The 16,397-nt window shown below is 35.1% G+C and overlaps 1 protein-coding gene across 1 annotated transcript; it reads left to right on the top strand.

The window, feature by feature from the left end:
• The first annotated feature begins 5,175 nt into the window (after window positions 1–5,175).
• On the top strand, window positions 5,176–7,061 carry LOC109001429 (protein MODIFYING WALL LIGNIN-2-like). The gene is made up of 3 exons (XM_018978709.2): window positions 5,176–5,710; window positions 5,819–6,024; window positions 6,368–7,061. The coding sequence occupies exons 1-3, from the start codon at window positions 5,606–5,608 to the stop codon at window positions 6,603–6,605; spliced, it is 549 nt and encodes a 182-aa protein (XP_018834254.1). The 5' UTR covers window positions 5,176–5,605; the 3' UTR covers window positions 6,606–7,061.
• The last annotated feature ends 9,336 nt before the right edge of the window (window positions 7,062–16,397 follow it).

Raw genomic sequence — 16,397 nt, 5'->3', positions numbered from 1 at the left:
GAAAATAAAGTGGTCATTGAGCACGTAAGCACTGAAATAATGATCGCTGATCCTTTGACTAAGGGCATGCCACCGTTGAAATTCAAGGATCATGTAGTGAATATGAGACTTGGTTCCATTATGTAGTTTTTCACAATCTTATTTTTAATGAAATTTTTAATCGTTTTGATGTTCTTTTCTCATACTAATGTGCACCTTAATTTATTTTTGAGAAAAATCATCTGTATTGGACCAAAAGTAAACATAGGGTTTATTCATTAAGAAATTGTTCCCACATAAATTATAATATTTAAAGAATGAATACATAGTAATAAATGGAACGTAATACTCGTCATTAGAGAACCTATCGCCTGATTCATGTATTTATTACTTAAATGAAGATTATCGATGGGTTTAATATGAAATCTTATATTAAGAGTGTGGACCAAGTGGGAAAATGTTGACCGTTTCTCACTCACGGAGACGTTCGTGAGTAGGAATCTATCACTTAAGAGCCTTTAAGTGGTCCATCACTCTTCCATCTGCTTCATAACTGATCCCATGAAAATAGGATCACGTGAGACACGTAAACACCGAAGTTTGATGGAGACTTCGGCTATAAATACAGTGTTTAGTCCCCAGGCTCACTCACTCAATTCCCTTCGGTATTACACCATCTAAATAGAGTGGAGAAGAGTTTGGAAGAGCCAAACACAGTGAGAAACGCAGCTTAAATAGTGAATAGCATCAATGGCTGGAGGTAATTTTTCTGGGCATTAAAACCTTTCAATTCTCATTTATAAAGTATTATTCTGCATTAGAGAATTGTATTTAGTCTAACATCACATTTATGGAGGAGAGGGTCACAACGACCAAGTGGTGGGACCTGCAGTTCGACAGTAGAGGCTTACTTTCCGTCGTGATCTTTTGTTGCTTCTGAAGGTGCATGAGGGTGGTGGTTCATTGGTGGTGGACGGTCGTGCCGGGGCGGACCACTTAAGAGTCTTTTAAGTGGTTCATCACTCTTCCATCTGCTTCATAACTGATCCCATGAAAATTGGATCACGTGGGACACGTAAACACCGAATTTTGATGGAGACTTCGGCTATAAATACAGTGTTTAGTCCCCAGGCTCACTCACTCAATTCCCTTCGGTATTACACCATCTAAATAGAGTAGAGAAGAGTTTGGAAGAGCTAAACACAATGAGAAACGCAGCTTAAACAGTGAATAACATCAATGGCTGGAGGTAATTTTTCTTGGTATTAAAACCTTTCAATTCACATTTCTAAAGTGTTATTCCGCATTAGAGAATTGTATTTAGTTTAACATCACATTTATGGAGGAGAGGGTCACAACGACCGAGTGGTGGGACCTGCAGTCCGATAGTAGAGGCTTACTTTCTGTCGTGATCTTCTGTTGCTTCTGAAGGTGCATGAGGGTGGTGGTTCATTGGTGGGGGACGGTCGTGCCGGGGCGGACCTACATTGATGCTTATCGGCCCCCCCCCGCCCCCGCCCCCTAAAAAAAAAAAAAAAAAAAAAAACTTTTGATCCCAAAAATTCTCCTAATATAAACATAATTTAACACCCAAAACATTTTCAAAAATCTTATCTAGCACTTAGTTGTTTAGAATATTTTTAGTTTTTTAATAATTTTTTATACTCACTTATTTTTTGTTATTAATAAAATTTTATATTCTCATTTCTTTTCACATCTCATGAGAGATAAGAAAATATATTGAGTTCTTTTTATAAACTATTTGGTAAATCTACAACCTTGTTTTTCCTATTTATTTATACTTTTATTTTCAAGTCTTCCACTAGCTAATTTATTAATTTAGATTGGTTTGTTAGTAAGTACATATGTACTATCATCGAATTAACAATTAAGACTGAAGGCAAAGATAAAACTACATAGTTAATTTTATCGTTTGTTTACTTAATTGTTATCGTTGTTTTAATAAGTCTCACATAGTTATTTCTATTTTAATTTTTATCGTTCACTTAAATTCGATGGAGTTCAAGTGAGTGGTTCAGGTTGATGGCTTGAATAATTTAGTTGTCTATAGATAACTACCTTATATGATTAATATTAAATATTAGTGACATATTTTACTACCTTAAATGATTACATATGATACACTTTGTCAATCATTCCCCCTCCCCTCCCCTCCCCTCCGGACCAAATCTTAGTTACGCCCCTAGTCGTGCGGGGGAGGATCTGGGCGGGGAGCATGAAACTTGCTTTGTTTTCGACATTATAAAACAGAGGACTTGGTGGTGACGTGGAGGCTGGTTGGTCATGCATAGGAAGTTGATGTTGCTTCTGGGGATGGTGGTTCAAGGTGGCTAGAGGTTGAGGAGAGTAGAAGAGGAGGAGGACCGGTGGTGCAGCGACTAATCACGTCGAGACGTGGACTGTTTTGGCCATGAAACAGTAGGGCTCAACCATGGTGCCTTTCATTGCTCTCGGTTTGCAGCGTTGGATGGTTGCTTCGTATAGTGGATGGCTCGTGGTGCCGTGTTGGTTTAGGTATGAGGGAGATATTGCTGTGTGTTGGTGGAGAGTGTGCTTGTTATGAGGATAACTGCTGCGGTTTTGGAGAGATTTCTGAAGAAGAGGGAGAGTTTGGAAAAAAAAATGATCATTTTAATTTTGTTCGTTACAGAAGAGATGGAGAACGTGAAGGAAGTTTATATTCCAATACACTCATTCTATTAAACGATCAAAATTCTTTTAAAAATAAAACGATCAAAATTAATAATAATATTATTCAAATAATAATAATAATAATAATAATTGAAATTAAAATTAACAACTTATTAATAACATAAAATTTGATAAAATAATAATAATATAATAATAACCATAGTAGAATGTTTATAGTAATATAAAAATAAATAAAATTTATTTTACGACCTAATGTAAGATCAAATTGTTACAAAGGGATCGAGAGTTCTCATTAACCAAATGTCGTTTATTACGAGAATTATTTGTATCTCGTTTATTAGTATCAAGGTGGTTTCAAGCAATAATATTGCTTATTCTTTATTATCCGTTATTATTATTGTTTAAAAATGAAAAGGATAGTTTCTCATAATCTTATTCTATTTTTTCAAGATTTTTTATTTATGTTCTAAAAAATAGATTTATTTTTTAGAATTTTTCTACTCAGCAGTCCTATATCATACACTTATTTTTATTTTTTATATTTTTATTTGTTTTCCTCAAGATATGTGGTGTAAGACTCAATGTTTTTAATTTCGTACCGTACCGGCCGGTACGGCCGAAATTTTTCGTTTCGGCCGTCTGGCCGGTACAGGTACTAGATATATACCGTACCGGCCAAAATACCGGCCGTACCGGCCGGTACCGGCCGTTTCGGCCTAAATTTCGGCCTGTACCGGCCTATATTTCGGCCGGTACCGGCTGATATTTCGGCCTGTGTTTTTTTTTTTTTTTTCGTTTTTTCAAACTACAAGTTTATTTTTTGACCCCCAATTTAGATTAGACTATTTATAATTTATATGTATGTATGTATTTATATATAATTTATTCATATATAAACTATTATTTTAGAATATAATTGATATATATATTTATATATATAATTTATTCATATATCGACTATCTCGAAACGGTACACGAAACGGTACCGGTACTGAAATATTTCGTTCCAGTGTCTTGACCGGTACGCCATCCGGTACGGTATTCAAAACATTGGTAAGACTACATAATATAATTTTTTTTATTTTTACTTTATAGCATCTCTCTTTAAATTGAGTTGCATCCATCATTCTTTCTCCTTCGGATCTCTTCCATTTAATCAGTTTCCACTTTTCATTAAAAGTATATATAAATATCAAAAAGGCAAAATTAAAAAATTATGATCTTTGTGGACGTTTTCTTCGTTGTATTAAGAATAGCCCAATTCATTCCCTCCAACATCACTAAACGGGGAAAGACACTGGCCTCCTTTGTATTCGTAATCCATCTCAATCCACTTTAATTCATTTCATTTCATCATTATAATTTTTTTAAATTTTCACATAAAATATAATAAATAATTTAACTTTTTCAAATTTTTAAATAATTTTTTCAAAATTCTATATAAAATATAATAAATTATTCAACTTTTATATTACTATTTACAAATCATCTCAATTTATCTCTGAATCTAAATTACTCTTGAGAATCACCAAAACTCAGTCTGGCCCATAAGCGTAAAGGGGCCTGGGCTTCTGTGACAAAATTGGGACGTGCGGATAGGTTTGTGAAAGTGTTGGCCCGTATTGGATGCAACAAAACAAGATAAGATTTCCGAAGTCCTAGTGGCTGGTGCCACCAACATTTTGTGGATAGCTTTGGACTCTCAGTTTTTTATAAATTAATTTAGGATCCGTTTGGATATATAGTTGAGATTATCTAATTTTAATTAATAATTTTATTATTATTTATAAATTATATAATCTCATCTCATCTTATTTTATTTTATTATCTAAATATTTAAGAAAAGTTTAAATTCGAAAATGATTTGAGATTGATTATGAATAATAGTGAGATTTATGAGTTAAAGTTACTGAATAGTAATGAATAATAGTGAGATGAATTGATATAAATTAAAATGAATTAAGATGAACTATGAATACAAACGTCCCCTTAATTTATTTTAGAGAATATCGTAGAAGAAACTTCAAAGCATTAACGTTAGCGACGGGGCCGGGCAACACAAAATTTATTCCCTCCTCTTTCTTTCTTTCTTTCTTTCTTTCTTGCAGGGGTAGGTTCCAATGCATGCATTGAGGTCTTTCTTTCCAAGCCACCGGGGTCCATTTTCAGCGTCTTTCTTGTCTTATTAATGATAATGTGAAAAAGTCATAGGAGACTTACATCACACGCACACCCATTTCTAAATAATAATAATAAATATAAAATTTATATAAAAAAATAATTTTTTTATGTTAAAGATAAGCTTCACTTTTTTTAAAAAAATAGAGTATGCGATATTTGAATAACTTATAACTATATCTATCATTATTCCACGTGAAAACAGAATCAATCTCTCTGAAAAAGGCACAGAAAAATTCTAAAAGTAATCCACAGCAGGGCTCCAACTGAGTTTCCATATATTCTTTGTTTTGTGAGGAAAAGGGAGAAGAAGAGGAACCAACCCCAAATATTAATATTGAGAGAATGATTTCCACACATTCTTCAGAAATTGCCAAAACCCAGATAAACCCATCAAACCCTCTTTAGATAATGTTATATTTTTATTATTCTACCAAATCAAAATGCATAAAAAATTGCATCTATCTCACTTTCAAGCACACACATATCTCCATCCTACAAGGGAAGAAAGTTGACCAACTCCACTTCCAATTGTTTGGTTCAAAGCTTCACTTATAATCCAAATATAGAACTAGGGACGGTATCTCTCCTTGAAAGCAATGAAAGATTTCTTGGGAAGAAAATTCCAACTACCATTGAGGAAGAAAGCCAAGGAAAGGGAGGACCAACATCAACAGGAGATAGCCACATTTTCAAATCCCTTGATTAAACTCCAAGCCTTTTCGCCTGTTTATTCTCTGACTTCAAGCCTACTCCGACAGAGGACAGCAGTCCAATGGAGAAACACCAATATGGGTTCGTTTTCATTTTCTCTATTATCCTCTCCCTTGGCCTCGTCTCCTTCCTTTCTTGTATAGCCGCCGAGTTAAAGAGAACAAAGGTAGTGCTTTAGTAACTCAATTGTTGTTTCTGTCATGAAGAATGCATCATGTGTTCAGAATGTTCTTTGTTCACGACCTTTGTTTCTTGTTTTTGTTTGCTTTCGTAGTTGGTGGATCTCAAGTTAAATGGAAAACTGTGCAGTTTGCCAGGAAGCCATGCATTTGGGTTTGGAATTGCAGCTTTGCTCTGTTTGCTTGTCGCTCAAATCATGGGCAATCTGATAATTTGCAGGAATGCTTGTTCAAGAGAGAAGAGAGGTAGCTGCAAGGCTCGAGCACCGGGGATTGCCAAAATCCTCCTTTTTATTTCATGGTAGGTGATCAATCTTTCGGAAACCTAACGTTGCTTTACAATTTTGCACTTTATTCTTAGCTATCATATAACCCATTACTTACTTTGTTGATACAAAAAATTACACGGCTAGGACACAGATTTACATCTGACTCTTTAATTTTTGCTTTCCTTTCCAAATTCCAATGTAATTGATTTTGGAGGGAGACCACATCATTAGAAAATTCCAAAGAGGAACATGGACAGCTAAGGATGTCTCGGTTTCCTAATCTAACCCGAAATTTAAAACTAAAATGATTCAAAGTAGCATGGTCTTGGTGGAAAACACACAACATATTGAGCTATAAATAAATGCATGTTGCAGGATGAGCTTTGGAATTGCAGTAATATTGATTAGTGGAGCCATGAGTATGAGCAGAAGGCAACCCTATGGGAAAGGATGGTTGGATGGGGAATGCTACATTGTCAAGGAAGGAACTTACATTGGTTCAGCAATTCTAGTACTGGTCACAATAGGTTCAACTCTTGGCTCAGCCTTCACAGCAAACAGAAGATGTCAGGCTGATAAAGGCCAAAAAATACATGCACAAGTAGTAGGATGACAAAACAGAGACGAATTGCAGGCGGCCGGGGAATTCAATTCTATGGATAATTGGATTTAAGAAAAGATCTGAGGCTTATTTATCTCTTCAGGCTAACCTAGAAAAAAGAGAATGGGAGAAGCGGCTGTGCCAACGTGATATAGCACCTACACCAGCTGATGAAGATAGTAGAATCAGGCATTTTTTTGTTCTTTTGATTTGAATTTTTTTTTTTTATTTTTTTGGTGGTGGAACAAGGGAGAATAAAACAAATGGGCCACACCCCAAGTGTCTTGATCTGCTCCCGGATCCATTTTTAAAAGAAATAATTTCCAACAAGAATGAAAGAGAAACATCTTTTGTATTCGAAAGGAGATGCTGGAGATTAGGCTATGAAAGGACAAATTGGCAATGGCCATTATATGGAACTCTCATGCTCCCAGCCTTCCAAAAAGAGTAATGATATGTACCATCTTTTTTATCATCCTCATCCCACTATTTCATTATATAAAATTAAATAATCAGAGACTATTAATTGTATCTAAAATACCTTACGACTATTTATTATTTTATTATTATTTTTTACATATTCTTCACTATTATTTAATATTCTATTATTACTTTTTTACTAATATTTACAGAATATTTAAAAATATCTCATTATCCAAACGCAAACTAGTTGGAGAATTTAGACCAGCGAAAGAAAAAGGTGGAGGGTTGTATTCTTTCGTAAGTGAGAGTTATTAAATCGGACCCAAAATCTCACACTTGGGACCAACCTAAGAATCAGTAAAGAGGAACATTCGAAGGAAAAAAACAAACAAGTTTGTTGCTTAAAGAACCCATTTTCTAGACGGGTTTTGTTGGAAATCTGCGGAAGAAATACAAGTCAAAAGCCTCCAATATAGAAAGGGGAGTTACTCCGGAGCATGTTGCTCATAACTACAAGTCCTCAGCACAAAAAGGATTACCCAAAACAATAAAGGACAGCGTAAGTTTCAACATATGTAGTGGGGAAAGTAGGTCAACTAGGCAATCATGAATGAAATCACTCAATTTTGATATGGAAACTGCTCAAAAGTAAATACCTCTATCTACAAGAAGAGCGGAATGGATTCGGTTGTATAGATAAAACGACAGTAGTACTAAGTAAGTCGTAAGAAGAAGAAGAAGAAGAAGAAAACCAAAACTTAGTAAAATAAAAATAGAACAAACCAAAATAAACACTAATCACATATATATAAGCTTATCCTCTAAAAACGTAGTAAAAATTATAATTGAAATTTTTTAAAATGATTATAAAGCTTGATTCCATCTAATAAATAACCAAGACACTCTTACACTCTTAGAGCATTAGTAGTGAACCCCAAGGGGTTGGACTAAGTGGTGAAAGACTTAGTCTTGGGGTATCACTTCCTTCAAAATCTAATGTTCAACATCTCATAGGTGCAAACAATCCTTTGGGACCACACTCCCTAGTGAAAAGCCAACGATTTAACTAGTTCCGTGTAGGAAAGCTACCGAGAGTGTGGTGTACGGAACCGAGGTTTACTTTGCATGAGTGGGTCCGAAGGACCCTGCCTTGGAGAGGTTCCCCGATATAAAAAAAAAAAAAAGTAATAGTAAACTTATAGGCATAGTCAAAATTTAGTCAATATTTTGCTTAGTTGTTTAAAATGCATCCACATCAACCTCAACATATCTACAATATTTTTAACTTTCACATTTTTTACTGGCTAAATATAGCCGGTCCAAATTACTGCCTAAATCATTATTTCATAATAAAATATTCTTCCTACTTTAGACCTTATTAGGGGGTGAGAAAAGCATCACCTCCTCACTCCTCTGCACACCTCTTGGGCACTTACTTCTCTCCCTCTCTCTCTTGCTCTCATTTGTTTGCGGCAACGAAGAAGAATGGAGCTTGGGAAGCCTTTGTATTTGAAATCGTAGGTTTGATAGAGGTATTTTTTTTCCTACTCTTATGTTTTCCCTAAATTTTTGTTGGATTGAATTCAATTGAGTTCTTCCTCAAGTGGTGATGGGTTTTCTTTCAAATAACACTTTTATTCATTCGTTAGTGTATGCATTTGAAAGTTATTGGATACTTTCTAGTGTTTATAGTTTTTTGTTTTTGGAGGCTCTGAGTGCTGGGATTTTGATCTCTTAACCTAATTTATGTGAATCTAGCGTCTACAAGATTCTGATTTTTCCTAAGCGACCTAACAAGTAAATCAACTTGCACAATTATATACACACATATATAGCATAACTTGGTATAGTTTATTTAATGTGTTTATTTCTAAACAACTTGTCTCTGAGATTGGAATGGTTTATTTGTCCTAATAGTTGACACATTAGGTGCTTGAATATAAGGGTATGGAATCAACTTCTCTACAAATAAGACAACGTTGAAATGGTTTAGGGAGACTGTGTTGAAGATGTACTTTTGATAGAGAAGAATGAAAAGATCTTCTTGCCGAAATAGGACATACTGTTGATGTTGCCAAGACCTGCATTTGTGCTAATGAACCAAGAAATGTTACTAATTGAATTGTTGTTTTGTATGTTATCGAAATGAAGTATGAAGGAACATGTTCTCTAGGTGTCAGCCACATCAAGGCAAGAACAAGGTTGTAAACTGGAGGGATCGGCTTGTAAACATCCCCGAAGAACATGTTCAAAAAGTCCTGCTAGAATCATAAACACTCAAGTCAGATTTAGATTAAAACTAAGCAACAACTGTGATGAATTTCAAAAACAAAAGATTTATAATGATTAAATGAACCATGCAAACTACATAACTACCTGCTCAAAAAAAGGAGTAGGAGGGGTAGTTTTGAGGTTCTTGAAGAGGCCACTTGACCTTGTAAGGGCACTGCTGGCAATAACCAACCTTGTATGAGGATTGTGGCTCCAAGTTTTCTCACAGAAACAATCCATCCTAGCATAGAAGTAGTTGTCTGGTAGATCAGTGAGGCCATCTATGTTTTCACAGAAACAATCTCTCTATCATTTGGAGCTTTAGGAGTGAAAGATGTGATTGTTGCAGTTGTATGTGTTCTCCTGACAAAGTTTTATTACAACCGACCTAAGGTAACATTCCCACTTGCTCTTCTTAACAATTTCCAGATGGGCTTCACTTATGGTCTCTTCATTGATGTTTTCAAGCTTGCCAGCTGAAAATTCCTCATAAAACACTTGTAATATTTTAATGTGATTTGGAATGAATTTGTGACACTATGAGAATTAGACAAGATTTGTAAAATACATGTCCATGTCTACTTTTGATTTAACATCCCATGTTCAGAAGGGCCAGAGAGTTACTTCATGTAGCCTAAAATCATCTTTCATAATACAAATAGATATTCCAAAAGGCTCCATAAACATAACCTCATCTATGTTTAAAGACTCCATAAATATAAATTCATCTAATTTCACCAAATATACATATGTATCCCTTTACAAGTCATCAAAATAAAAATCTAACAAACAAATCGACAACTCCTTAAGACTAAATAAAAGTGTCAATATCCCAATAAACCAAATAAATAGAACAAATCAATCTATTGAATAAGAGTCTTTAGTAATCTCAGTACTTATTCCCTACACTCAACAATCTTGTCCCTGCTTCCTATTCTCGATTCTCAGTTAAAACGTTCACTTCATTTGAAAAATATTGTGGAGATAATGGGTGAATTATCAACAACTTAATAAGCAAAAAATATATATTAGTATGTAAACATGAGAATTTACAGAATTCAGAATGCAGAATAAAACATTTTAGTTTCAGAATGCAAATCCCAAAAACATGTCATCAACATATCAGAGCGACATTTCAAAATGTTCATATTAAAAAAAAAAAAAAAAACTCCTTAGCATAACATGACTGAACATCACCATCTTATCATATCATATCATATCATATCAGAGTATTATATCAGATCATTACATCAGAAAAAAGGTCATGTTTAACCCTCATGGTAGGGTTGTGCATGTCTACGGTTAACCAAGCAGAACCTATCACTGTTCGTCACCCAAAGTAATGCACTCAGAACATAGACCACTATTATATCCCGTGGCGGGGCAAAATGTCACTATTATCTCCTGTGACAGGGCCAGAGGTCACTATTATGTCTCGTGACAGGATCATAGGTCACTATTATATTTCGTGACAGAGCCAGATGCCACTATTATTACCCATGGCAAGGTGATATATCAGAGTAGAAAATAAATGCTGGTACCACACCATAACAGAATCAGAATCATCGGATTAGAGCCATAAACAAAATCAGATACCAAATCAGGATATCATGCCAAAGGTTTTCAGATGCCCAATCATATCATAATAGAGTACTGAATAGATTCATATCACTTTTACATATTCAATACATATTCACATAACATGGACAAATTTTCAGAATTCATATTCACTCTTTTTGCACAGTTCAAAAACAAAATGCCCAAAAGTTTGCCCATGTCTAAACTAGTCATGACAGAAATAATTTTCTCTTTTATACAGATTGCATGTGTAATGCAGAACAAATAACTGAAATTGTTTTAAATTTCTTTTCATAACAAAACTTACAAATTTTTTACAAAATAACCTTAGTTTATTTCTTTTTATGCAAATTCTAGCATATAAACTCCACTTACCTGACCGTTGCAGTGTATTATCTAAAACTTTGGCTCAAACTTTAGCAATATCACACCTAAACCAGAAAACATTCACTAATGTATTAATAATCCAAACAAGCACAAAATTATATTTACCAACGAACCCTAAACAACAAAAACTAACTTTACCAATGAAAATCGATAACCCGAACTACAGATATAGTGTGCATAAATCCATTACAACATTCAAAGAAATTCACTACTTCCCAAACATTAGCCCATCCTCCTCAAGTTTGCTTACCCGTTTACCACAAGCACGTTACTCAAACAACTCACACGTTTAGAAATAAAGATTTCTCTAGACTTATCAAACCAATACCAAGCCTGCATTTATCTTGACATGTCAAATCAACATGCCTAACACCCACATTATCAAGTCCCCTCTGCCCACATCACCATAATCAGAAACCACAATTTTACACCACCTTCATACTCTTAATCTCAATGCCATCCAATTTTCCAGCAAACACAACCATACATGCTACAAAATAAATAGTGTGAAATGCTTGACAATCGCTTGGATTACCATACCTAATTTCATGCGGTTGAATATGTATCGATGTGACGCTGACTAAGGCGTCAGAGACGTTCGGTGTTGAACTTAGACAAGAGAATTTGTCGGCAACAACTACTCAAGAAGCAAGGGCGTCGGCACACTAAGTAACCATAAGAAAATCAGTTTCCACACTAAGTAACCAGCAAGCAAATCAATTTGGTACCTAAGTAACCAACAGAAAATAAATCTCGGGGCAAAAGGGTAAAATGGCACAATGAGGGGCAATCGAGAGAGACTCGATGATAAAGAAACAGAGAGAGGGTGAGGGAGAGATGGAGAGAAACATAATTGGCTAGAAGGAATGAAACACATAATATATTGAGCTATAAATTAGTGCTTGTTGCAGGATGTGCTTTGGAATTGTAGTTATATTGATGAGTAGAGCCATAAGTATGAGCATAAGGCAAATCAACTTGCACAATTATGTACACACATATATAGCATAACTTGGTATTGTTTATTTAATGTCTTTATTTCTGAACAACTTGTTTCTAAGATTGGATTGGTTTATTTGTCCTAATAGTAGACACATCAAGTGCTTGAATTTAAGGGTATGGAATCAACTTCTCTATAAATAAGACAATGTCGGAATGGTTTAGGGAGACTGTGTTGAAGATGTACTTTTGATAGAGAAGAATGAAAATATATTCTTGTCGATATAGGACAGACTGTTGACGTTGCCAAGACCTACATTTTTGCTAATGAACCAAGAAATGTTACTAATTGAATTGTTGTTTTGTATGTTATCGAAATGAATTCTGAAGGAACATGTTCTCTGGGTGTCAGCCACATCAAGTCAAAAACAAGATTATAAGCTAGAGGCATCGGCTTGTAAACATCCCCGAAGAACATGTTCAAAAGGTCTTGCTAGAATCATAAACACTCAAGTCACATTTAGATTAAAACTAAGAAACAACTGTGATGAATCTCAAAAACAAAAGATTTATAATGATTAAACGAACCATGCAAACTACATAACTACCTACTCAAAAAAAGGAGTAGGAGGGGTAGTTTTGAGGTTCTTGAAGAGGCCACTGGACCTTGTGAGGGCACTACTGGCAATAACCAACCAGTTATGAGGATTGTGTCTCCAAGTTTTCTCACAAAAACAATCCATTATAGCATAGAAGTAGTTATCTGGCAGATCAGAGAGGTGATATATGTTTTCACAAAAACATTCTCTCTATCATTTGGAGCTTTAGGAGTGAATGAAGTGACTGTTGCACCTGTATGTGTTCTCCTGACAGAGTATGTGACGACATTTTATTACAGCCGGCCGAAGGTAACATTCCCACTTGCTCTTCTTAACAATTTCAAGATCGACTTCACTTATGTTATCTTCATTTATGCTTTCAAGCTTGGCAGCTGACAACTCCTCATAAAGCACTTTTGATATTTTAATGTGATTTTGAATGAATTTGTGACACTGTGAGAATTAGACGAGATTTGTAAAATTCATGTCCATGTCTATTTGTGATGTATCGCCCCGTGTCCGGATGGGCTAGAGAATTACTTCTTGTCGCCTAAAATCATCTTCCACAATACAAATAGATATTTCAAAAGACTCCATAAACATAATCTCATCAGTTTTCAAAGACTCCATAAATATAAATTCATCTAATTCCACCAAATATACATATGTATCCCTTTACAAGTCATCAAAATAATAATCTAACAAATAAATCAACAACTCCTTAATACTTAATAAAAGTGTCAACATCCCAATAAACCAAATAAATAGAACAAATCAATCTACTGAATCATAGTCTTTAGTAATCTTAGTACTTATTCCTTACACTCAACAATCTTGTCCCTGCTTCCTATTCTTAATTCGCAGCTGAAACGTTCACTTCATTTGAAAAATATTGTGAAGATAAATGGGTAAGTTATCAATAACTTAATAAGTAAAGAATATATACTAGTATGTAAACATGAATATTTACAGAATTAAGAATGCAAAACAAAACATTTTAGTTTCAGAATGCAGATTCCAAAAACATGTTATCAGAACATCAGAGCAACATTTCAAAATGTTCATATTAAAAAAAAAAAAAAAACTCTTTGGCATAACATGACTGCACATCATCATCTTATCATATCATATCAGAGCATCATATCCGAATAAAGACCATGTTTAACCCCCGTGGTAGGATTGTGCATGTTTGCTCATGTCTACAAAACTCTCTCTATGATGCTCTAATATGACAAATTTGGTTTAACCACATAACCACAATTTTACACCACCCACATGCTCTCAATCTCAACACCATCCAATTTTCTAGCAAACACAACCATACATGCTACGAAATAAATAGTGTAAAATACTTAACAATCACTCAAATTACCATACCAGATTTTGTGCGGTTGAATTAGTATCGGTGCGATGCTGACTAAGGCGTCAGAGATGTTCGGTGTTGAACTCAGACAAGGGAATTTGTCGGCAACAACCACTCGAGAAGCAAGGGCGTCGGCACACTAAGTAACCACAAGAAAATTAGTTTGGCACACTAAGTAACTAGCAAGCAAATCAATTTGGTAACTAAGTAACCGATAGAAAATAAATCTTGGGGCAAAAGGGTAAACCTGCAGAATGAGGGGCAACCGAGAGAGACTCGATGAAGAGGTTGATCAAGATGGTGCTCTGCTTGTGGGGCAGCTCTGAGGTGATGATTTTCAATGTAGGGCTCACAGCTTCAACTTGTACGACGTTGTAGCTTTAGGTATTGATTCAATTGAACAGGTGATGGATTAGTGCCGAGTAGTGCTTGGGCGGTAGCAACCATAGAGAAATAGAGAGAGAAAGGGAGAAAAAAGAGATTAACTAAGTTAGGGCTAGTTTGGGTACTATTCATTATTTTATTATTACTTTTCACCAACTTTTAACTACTGTTCACTACTATTCAGTATTCTATTATTAATTTCTCACTACTATTCAAAGAATATCTGATATCATCTTACTACCCAAACACAACTCAAGAAGGAGAGAACGCAAGAGGGAGAGAGAAAACTTACCAACATCGGCAACAGGGAGAGGGAGGCGGTGACACCAAAGGGTTGGCAACAACGATCAGCAATCACAAAGAGGGAGAGGGGCGACTAAGAGAGAAGAACTATAGAGGTGGGGGGGGGAAGTTGTGGAGTGAGAAACTGATGAGAGGGAAAGTTGAGATTTGAGGGAGGGGGGGGGGTTGTGGTTGTGTGAAAACAGTGGAAAAATGGGATATCAATGGGTTAGGGGTAAGAAAAGAAAAAAAATGAGAAGTTGAGGTGAAACAGTGCGTTTTGCATATTTTTTTTCTGGGCTTGGTTTGGCACTTAGGCTTGGCCCTGTGCCTGGGGTGTTACATGTGATATGTTTGTTGGCTTCTTTAATTCAATTATACATGATAGTACCATAAAATATTAATACAACCATACAACATTAATACAACCATAAATCATTAATATGACTATAAAACATTAATGCAACCATATAACATTAATACAACCATAAAACATTAATTTGACCATAAAATATTAATACAACCATAAAATATTATGTAGCACTATATTGTTTCCATAAGTGCTCGATGAGGTCTGCTTGGAGTCGACAATAGATTTTCTTATCTCTAACAGCATGATGGCATTGAATGAACTCTCTAAATTCAGGTGTAGGGTTAGTTGACAGTGGATCATGTGTGCTTTCTACAAATTGTTCATATTCAAACTCTTCAAATCCGTTGTCAGCCCGTTCATCTTCAATGATCATATTATGTAAAATTATGCATGCCATCATAATATCATTGAGCGTTTCAATGTGAAAAACCATGCAAGTCCATGAATTATAGCAAATCGTGCTTGAAGCACACCAAAAGCACGCTCCACGCTCCACATCCTTCCTTGCGGACTATTGGGTTGCCAAAAAGTATGTTTTCTTATTTCCTTGGGTAGTTGAGATGGTTTTAACAAATGTCACCCGTTGCGGATAAATGTCATCAGTAAGATAGTACCTCATTGCATAGACCATAAATTGTGTAATTGACAATCAAAGTATACCCTTGAGCAATTTTAGAAAATATAAATGATCTATCAAGCACATTTATATCATTATGAGATCTAGGTAATCTTAAAAAAGTATGCAAAGTCCATAAATCGTAAGAAGTCACTAATTATAAAATAATTGTTGGTTCGTGGATATGACCAAAGAACATACCATGCTAAGTAGTTGGGGATTTCTTCCACTTCTAGTGCATACAGTCGATGCTCCCTAACACACCTGAAAATCTACATTTCTAACCAACTACGAGTTAATCTAGCAATATCATCATTGTTGGGTTTCCGAGACGTTTGGATTCGCAGGACATCTCAGCTCATCTCAACTCATCTCACTACTATTCATTACTATTCAACAACTTTAACTCATAAATGTCACTACTATTCACAACTCATCTTATTACTATTCACAATCCATCTCAACTCATCTTCGAATCCAATCTTGACAAAAGATTTTAGGTTTCCTTAATGCGGTATTCTCTCCAATCTTCAAGTATTCATCCATAAAATCAGTCGTGACACCATATGCAAGCATCCTTCGAGCAACT

This window comes from Juglans regia, chromosome 2 (assembly GCF_001411555.2).
Source record: "Juglans regia cultivar Chandler chromosome 2, Walnut 2.0, whole genome shotgun sequence".
NCBI classification, from domain to species: domain Eukaryota; kingdom Viridiplantae; phylum Streptophyta; class Magnoliopsida; order Fagales; family Juglandaceae; genus Juglans; species Juglans regia.
The sequence above is the reverse complement of the archived record's forward strand: the minus strand, read 5'-3'. Positions and strand labels throughout refer to the sequence as shown.

Excerpts from the sequence above, each read along its gene's own strand:
- LOC109001429 (XM_018978709.2), top strand. The coding sequence starts at position 5,606 with ATGGAGAAACACCAATATGGGTTCGTTTTCATTTTCTCTATTATCCTC. Across the intron at positions 5,711-5,818 it reads CCGAGTTAAAGAGAACAAAG|TTGGTGGATCTCAAGTTAAA; the intron begins GTAGTGCTTTAG and ends TTGCTTTCGTAG. Across the intron at positions 6,025-6,367 it reads ATCCTCCTTTTTATTTCATG|GATGAGCTTTGGAATTGCAG; the intron begins GTAGGTGATCAA and ends TGCATGTTGCAG.